Raw genomic sequence first — 8,478 nt, 5'->3', positions numbered from 1 at the left:
ATGTGCAGTGGAGAAAAATCAAGACCTGGCCTGGTGAGTCTGAATCTTAAGAGGGGAGGTGTGTAGCAGGGCACTAAGGTGCCTGCTACTTGTAGAGCCAGAATAACCACTCGGGTGCCAGTTGCTAGGGCAACTGGAGGGAGCCAGTGACCCACACCTGCTAGTGGTCAGCTGATTGGAAGGGGCAGGACCTGGCTCCCATTAAAACCCCAGGACTGAGTCCAGGCAGGTAATTCCCTGCTGGCAGCCAAAGGGGGAAGGAGCTCTGCTGGAGCAAGTAAAAGGAAGAAGCCTGAATTATACGAGCAGCTCCAGAGACTGGTAAGGGATGGAGCAACCCTGGGGATGTGAATGAGATTTTAGCCAGATGGTTTGAAGTTATGTTATAGCCCAGGGGCTGGTGTTTTGTTTGCTGTTAAACCAGAGGTTTGGGTAAGACTATTAGAGGTTGGAGGAGGCCTCATAGGGGACCCTCAGCATTGTGGGAACCCCAGCCCCAGAGAGGGGGCAGCGAGAAGCCCTAGAGAGGGGGCGCAAACCCCCGGTGCCAACAAGACCCTGCTGCGCCTGTGGTGCTGCGTTTATTCTGGTGGGGGTTTTTTTGTGGCCTGGGAGGCGGCAGACTCGGGGTCATCTTCTAGTTTTGGGCTTGCAGCCCTCCAGCTGTGGGGTTGGCGCCTGGGCCCTCTGGACCAGGCTCCAGAATGGAGCAGGAAAAGGGTCCCTGGGCCTCAAGACAATGGAAAAGGCTAGAGCCTCGACGTCAAACCCTGTTTAGTGGGTTTAGACGGGGGGGCCTAGCTAGAGAAAATCAGGGGTCAGTCCCACATAGGGGAAAGGCCCCAACATATCCAATACAATAGGCAGCCTCCCACTCGCAAGAACATCATCCTAATTTCCATCAAGACCTGGAAGGTGAGTATAGGGTGGGGCATAAGAACCCCAAAGAAGGATCCTAGGGCGCCCATGCAAGGTGCAGAGTGCTAGGAAGATGGTGCGGGGAAGGGTGACCTGTTACAGTATCCCTTGGGATGAAGGGGTGGAAAGTAAGGAGCGTAGTATGCAACAATATCACCCTAACTGCATTCACATAAGATATTGTAAACTTTTGCTATAAATCAGTTGTTATGGTCTAATCTCTGAGGTACTGCCACAGTTATGCATGATGAGCAAAAATGTAAGTATTGCTTTACTTTGTGTTAGGACACTCATACAATCAGGAATGTGGCTAGTGGGAAATTCTATAATCTTTCTCATAGGAGCAAAAGATTTTCTTCCATTTAATGATGTTCTCTTATTGAAATAATGTAAAGCAACTGCAGATGTCAGTGGAGTTAAATTTAGGATGTTATTTTTAACTGATTGTAGTTATAAGGGTAGATATTTTGTTTCTTAAAAATATTTAAATATGGTTTATTTTTATTCATATTGTAATAGGGGCCCCTAACCTCTGGTACTGAGCACAGGGTGCAGGCTGCAATGAGACAAACTGCAGAGTTGTGGGCCTGCTAGCAGGGTGCAGGCTGCAAGGGCAGACCACAAGCAGCAGAGCAGTAAGCAAAGTAATAAGTAAGGAGAAACCCCTGCTGCTTATCAGGGAAGGAGCAGAGCAGTAAGCCTGCTAATAGTAAGCCCCTGTGCCCTGATAGGGAAGTGGGGGTGGGCTGGTGACTAGAAGGGGTAGAGTCAGGCAGGGGAATTTTTTCTTGGGCTGAACGGGGAATTGAATTGAAACTAAGTGAAATTAGTAGAATATGACTCAGCCTAGACCCAGGAAAGTTACTCTGATGGGACTGTGAAGGAGAGCCAGTCTGCTAATTTGTAAAATGAGGCATGAGGGAGCTGTGGGGGTTTTGGGGACACTGCTGAGAACCCGCTAAAAGAGGCAAGACTGTAAGGGGGATGATGCTGTGGGGGGCTCCTGCAGGACCCAAGGACACTGGAGTGGTTGGGGACTACTGCAGGGCACTGAGAGTGTTCTGGTTCAAGGACCTCCTCCCAGCTTTCTCTGGTAACAAGGCATGGCAGGTGAGGTGGGAGATGTTAGAGTGCCAGAAAGGCAAACAGGCTGCCAAGTGGCAGAAGCCTGTCTGAAGAAACCCCAGACCTGCTACAATATGCAAAATCAATGGCAAGATGGGGTAATCACTTAATCATTTGTGAAAGGTGTGAAAACATTTAATCCAGTCCATTTCTGGGACAGTTTAGGATTGCTCCCATGCCACCATGTCCTCTAGTGTTTGCTTAAAGAAATATTTCTTTACCTTTAATTACACAAGCAGGCATTTTGGGGTTTTACAAATAAATATATAAATAATTGTTTTAACCAAAAATGTCTGTTGTGTATGTATGCATACATGTACACGCACATTGTCTATCTATAGATATGCTGGCTGAGACTTCTAGGTTTAGAAGAGGGATTTGATCCACCTGTAGATCTTGCAACTTGGCTTCCATATATATGTCTTTGTGTACATGTATGTATGTGGGTATATCTATATCGAACATTTCACTTGTTCAAAAAGAGCAGGAAGCTGGAGAAAGCATCCTTTGCTCCTGTCTCTCAATTTAGTTGGTTGATGAAGGAATATCAAATCATTTGTTTTGTAAATAGCTCCTTTTACTTTTCATTGTCTTCAGTCTCTCTCTAAAGCAGGGGTAGGCAATGTGTTTTTGTTTTTGTTTTTTTTTTTGGCTGGAGTGCTGAAAAAACCACAATGTGTACCTTGGAAGGTGCCAGAGTGCTGACATGCCAGCAAAACAAAACAAGGGCAGGGAGTACGCAGCAGGATGCACAGCATATTATTATAATTAATAATCATAAATATTGCCTTTTTATGGGAAATAGCAGATTTTCTAAAAATTGTAAACCTGGTGACAATAAATAAAACTTCAGTGCGCTGCCACTCTGGGTCACACACGCTGCACTCCCAGCCCTGCTGCCCTCCCCTGGGCCCTCTAAAGCACAGCGTGTGTGACTCGGAGCAGACATGCACAGGGAAGCTTCCTGCTGCTGAAAGCTCCATGCTGTCCTGGTCACACTTCCCTTGTGTGCACGGGGGCAGAAACACAAAGTTGTGTGCCTCGCTGCTGCCCATGCGTGCAGGGGAAGTGTGGCCAGGGCAGCAGGGACCTCAGGGCAGCAGGCAGCTTTTGTGTACCTCCCCACTGTGCCCTACCATGCCAGTTTCCACATGCTGCTCTACAGAGGCAACATGGTGGGGAGCATTGCCAGCACCTGCCTGCCTGGGGCTGGGAGGCAGCCAGGGAGGCAGCAGCTGGCCCAGGATCTGGGTAGCTGCTGCCAGCCATGGATCCCGGGCTGCTTGCAGTAGGGCTTGCATCCTCCCAGCTGCCTGCTGGGAGCAACACAGGCCCTGTGGCTATCAGCAGCTACCCAGAACCTGAGCAGGCTGTAGCTGAGAGTCTGCAAACAGCTTCTGCTTCCCTGTCCTGGCCCTGGCTGTTTCCCGGCCCTGGGCTCTGGGAAGGCAGTAGGTGCCAGCACTGCATCTGTCGGCCAGGGCAGGGAGGCAGCAGCTGTTTTGCAGCTGGCCCAGGCTCTGGAGTATCTGCCGCCAGCCATGGTGCTCGGGCTGCCTGCAGCAGGGCTTGCAGCCTCGCAGCTGCCTGCTGAGAGCAGCCCATGCTCTGTGGCTAGCAGCAGCTGCCTAGAGTCCAGACTGGTCACGTGCCAAGCAAAATGGCCTCTTGTGCCATGTGTGCCAGGGGTTGCTGACCCTTCCTCCTAAAGTCTTCTTTAGAGAAGACTTGATGCTGAGGCAGGAAGAAAAAGAATGTGTGGAGGTGGCAGGTAACTCCCTGATACGTAGTAGGTGGCAGACCGGAGAGTGCCTTAACTGACAGGCCATCTCAGCTCAACAGACTTTTGACCTTTTAAGATTATTCTTTATCATATGTCATTTAACATTCATTTGGTAAAATAATCCAGGAGAGATTTAATGGGATATTACACCAGATTTCAAATCTGGGTGCTTAAAAATTAGACACTGAGCTCCACTATTAGGCACACCAAATAAGGCCTAAATCCTTGGGTATGTAACACGAATAAATAGAATTTTCACATGCATAAAATCAAATACCCGTATGTTTAGGGAACTGCTGCTGTAAGTGGCTGGATTCTGAGGTAACTGCCTGTCTTCCACTCATTTTAGTGGGGATGGAGGATGTTGAGCACCTAGGAAAATTATGCCATTTTTATTCTGATGCCCTGCTATGGAGTTAAGTGCCCATGTTTAGGTTCACATATATTTGAAGAGGATGGCCTAATTATAACAAAATCTGAACTTCCTCTGCAGCCCTTGGATGACACTAATAGTGCAGAAAGGAACTGGTAGGGGTTGGCTAGTTAGTACAGGGACACAAGGCCAGAAATCCAGAGCAGGGCCTGCAGGATTGGAGAGTAGCAGGCATGTATGATTAATAGAAAATAAAGAAACAGCAAATGTTTGAGATGGTTACTTCTTTACTAATTTGTAGTGGTTTGGGAATCTCTGTCCTAATTGGCAACACTGCAGGGTTTTAAATGCACAGTAAAAAGTGCTTGTTTGCTTGTTTTTGTTTGTTTGTTTTTGTTTTTTGCAACTGTTTTATGCTTGGGTTTTATGGGGGTATTGTTTAAAAAAAATAACAATGAAAATTCTGCTGAAGGGAAATCAGGGCTGCTGACATTGCGCAAAAAAATGGGGAAAGGCTGGGTTTGCTCTTAGCTGGGTTTGCTCTTACAGGATGTGGGAGGGAAAAGGGATGCTAAGTTTTCCCCTTTAAGAGGCTGGATTTCCTCTCTCTGACGTCAGGGTGTTTCTGCACCACTGACTGATACCCTGTTCAGTGGGCTAAAGAGGATCTGGGAGCTGCCAGCTAGTGAGGGAGAAGGAGAAATCATCTTCCCTTTCAGCTGCAGCCAGCCATCTGGTCCTTTCTCTTTTCCTGCAGCATCAGAAGCAGCATTTGTGAGTCCCAGGAGATTCCTTGCGGCATCCCACGATGTCTGTAGCAGGGCTGAAGAAGCAATTCCACAAAGCCACTCAGGTACAGGTACAGGGACAGGATTGTCAGGTAGTGGAGGAGGGAGGAGGTAGGAAATGATGGCGTGTTCCTGAGCCTCAGGTTTCCTGCAGCTCCCACTCTTCTGGAGTGGTGACAGGGAGAGTGTATGTATGTGCATGCGTGTGCACATGACAGCCAGTCTCCGTGTGCCAGTAGCTGCTGTCACTGCTGCTGTGGGCGAGCAAGTTGGACCCTGGCAGCTAGACCTCCTCCATGGTGGGGGTGAGGCTGCAGTGATCAGAGGCAGTCACTGGATGGCACAATTCTTTGGATTGGCCGGACCCCAGGCTCAAGGTGGTGAGAGGTGGCAGGGGCAGAAGAAGGGGCTATCTGATTCACTTCATTTGAGGGAATTAAGAAGGGGGGATCCTGGTTGGTGCCAGCCTCTGGAAGGTAGACAGATGCTGGGGACCCTCTTTTTGCTTGTAGCTTTTTGCTGCAGTGCACCCATAGGGCCAAACTGGGTTACACTTTTTTCCTGCTTCTCCTCTCAGGCTGTCATTACTCCAGCTGACTTTCTGGGATACAAGCATGATTTGGGAAAACTAGGGGTGTGAATGGAGTGGGAGGGAAGCTGCAAGGGGCCATGCAGTTGGCCTCTACCAGGATCTGTAGCACCAACAGGTACCATATCCTTCTCCCTTGGGGAAGGTGGGGAACACACAGGATCACTTGATCCCATAGTGCAGCCCTGCTTTACAGCTGCAGTTGCATTATTTAACAGCTGGAGCCCAGGATCAGATGGCAGCAGCCTCTGCTTTCACCTTCCCCATCTCCTCCAAGCAGCTTTGTAGCTGCATTACCCAGTAGGATTTGTGTCTCTTCCACCCACAGGGCTGCTCTACCTCCCTTCCCAGTCAGGTGGGGAGCAGACTGGGTGCCAGCAGAGCAAAGCGCATTTGCCATGATTGTTCCCTAGACTGCTAAGAGTATGACTTCATTTATGACAACTGCACCTAGTCATGTGGCTGGCTGTGGGATTATGTAAAGTCTTTCTCCTCTGGTGACCTTGCAGTGCTGTACTTACTGTACTTTGGTTGCTGTCTGAAATCTGCTCCATCATATGAGCAATTATACAGTGTCCTCAGGTGCTGTGAAAGGGCCCAGTGCTTTTCTCTCTCCCTCTCATGAGAAAAGAAACCTCTGAAGGGATTCTCCATGTTGGCTTCACTTGCTCAACAGCTCCTTGGTCCTCTGGCCAATTTATCTACACTCAGACTAATTTAATGATGTGTTTGTTTGGTCTTTGAGTCCGGAAGCAGGCTTGGTACTAATTTTTGTTGGATTTCATATTGTGACACTATGCTGTGTGCTGGCTGTGACTTCTGGGTTTGAAGAGGGATTTGATCCACCTGTAGATCTTGCAGCTTGGCTCCTATTTGAGTTCCTTCTTCATGGTTTGTTTTTTGGTAAGCCACCAATAAAGTGTGTGGTGTGTGGTGTTTTTTTTGTTTTTGTTTTTGTTTTTGTTTTTTTTTTTTTTTTTTTTTTTTGTTTTTTTCTTCAGATCATAGCCAAAGTGTTGTGACTAATGAAGTTATCTCTATTGTGTACACTATGGGGAATCACCTGCTTTTTATCTTCTATATGCTTTTGGCAAGATCAAGGTTTAGGTTTTGCTAGATTTGAATTAAAAATATATATATTTAGGGCAATCCAATCTCATTTGCACTGGAGTGTAGCTAAAACAGTTTCACTTATGTCAGTAAAGTTACTGTGTACTTACAGAGTTGAGACCAAGACCAGAATTTGGTTCTTTCTTTACTCTTATAAAATGGATAAAACTATCAGCCTTGGCGTTGTGATCCTTTTTGTGGAATGTCTTCAGGGCATGGTGTAAGGCAACTGTTCCCCAGTCATCACTGACTGAAGGGCAGCTATGCTGAGGAAGTAACTTGCTGCAGGCATCATCAGTTTTTGCTCTCTATGTCAACCTGAGTTTTAATATTTTAACTTGCTGGGGCTGTGAGCAATATCATATGGGCTCAGGAGCAACATAGTCCCCACAAACTATGGGGTGGGAGTGAGGGTGAGGATCACTGGTGTGAAAGGTCATGGCAGACACTCTCCAGAATTAAGCTTGTAAAATTCAGTGTGCAATAATGATACCTTTTGAGACCTCGTGGGCTTTCTTTTTTCTTTCCTTTTTTTTCCATCGCATTTCACAGGATTCTAGGGAAAGTATATTTGCTTTATTATCAATTGTGCAGCAACTCTTTAACCACATCTGAAAAGGGCTTGCTGAAATACTGGTTCTAGTTCTGGTATCCTCCACACTATGATTAAAGGAATCAGTGTTATGCCTTTGAATTAAATGGGATATACTGAGACCTCTGTTGGCACATGCATCCTTACAAAAATATTCCATCCCATCTTTCATATTGCACTGTGTTGCATTGTGTAGAAAATACCCCTCACACAAACCCTACTGTGACTGTGACAGATGTAAGTCACAATTAAGTTTCTTAAGCAGTATAGTCAAGTACAGCTGCTGCTACTTCATTGTTTTGCCTTTTATTTCCTCCAGTGCTTAACTGAAGGCAAGGAATCATCATCACTGCAGTGAGCTCTGATACCCAAAGTAAGAGTTCCAGTGCAGCACTTGCCAGATCTAAGGAGTGGATGAATGTGTTGAAGTTTACTTTGCTATGATAAAATCTGCTGAGCAGTAGCATAGCTAAGGGGGAGCAACTGGGGCACCAGGCTTGGGTGCCAAGTTAGAAGTCTGGAAGAGATTTCATAAAGCAGTTTGAGCCAAATCAGTTAAGTCTGATACTACATTCAACCAAGTTTATCTCAAACCAGCTTTGTCCATTTTGTGAAACTGGTTTATGTGCACTGAGTTTCTGTTCTGTTATAGGTTTAAACCAGCTTCTGATCAATTAAACTGGTTTATGTGTAATGTCAGTCCCTAGCCAGAGAGGTGCAAAAACAGCAGCTGCTGTGCTGTCAGCCTGGCTGCTGCTGACAGTCTAGCCACTGATGCTGCCCTGTGCACCACCATCCCCCAGGGCACAAAACTGCGAATCAGGCTCCTCTTCATGAAAGGATTTTCTTTAGTGTTCTATAAACAGTAGGAGTAAATAGGAGGCAGTCATTGCCCAAGCATGATGAATTGGGGGCACACATTGCCACACTAATCACTGGTTCTGAGGATCCCTTTTAGCAGTGATACTGTCATTCATGAGGTGGAATGGCTGGAACCAAAATAGCAGCTGGATTCCAAATTTAAAAACCTGGCAGCAGGCAACCAGGGATTTCCGGGACCAGCTTTGACTCAAAAATAATTTGTACTTATGCCGTGAGTTTACTTGCATGAGTGAAAATTGCTGTCAGGTAAGGCTTGTGAGATTGGGCCTTTTTGTTTTACTAATATTTTTTTTTTTTTTTTTTTTTTTTTTAAGGGTG

At 46.6% G+C, this 8,478-nt stretch overlaps 1 protein-coding gene across 2 annotated transcripts in view; it reads left to right on the top strand.

The window, feature by feature from the left end:
• The first annotated feature begins 4,756 nt into the window (after positions 1-4,756).
• The window catches only part of SH3GL2 (SH3 domain containing GRB2 like 2, endophilin A1), a 298,586-nt gene continuing 294,864 nt past the window's right edge, over positions 4,757-8,478 (top strand). The window contains exon 1 of one of the 2 annotated variants that reach the window (XM_019517537.1): positions 4,757-5,052. In XM_019517537.1, coding sequence (XP_019373082.1) covers positions 5,008-5,052 — 45 coding nt within the window. In that variant the 5' untranslated portion in view covers positions 4,757-5,007. The remainder of the gene's footprint in view (positions 5,053-8,478) is intronic. The other variant, XM_019517539.1, reaches the window with a different exon arrangement.

This window comes from Gavialis gangeticus, unplaced genomic scaffold, assembly GCF_001723915.1.
Source record: "Gavialis gangeticus isolate Ggan-Ray unplaced genomic scaffold, GavGan_comp1, whole genome shotgun sequence".
Taxonomy (NCBI): Eukaryota; Metazoa; Chordata; order Crocodylia; family Gavialidae; genus Gavialis; species Gavialis gangeticus.
Note: the sequence above shows the minus strand (reverse complement) of the source record. Positions and strands in the feature narration are given on the sequence as shown.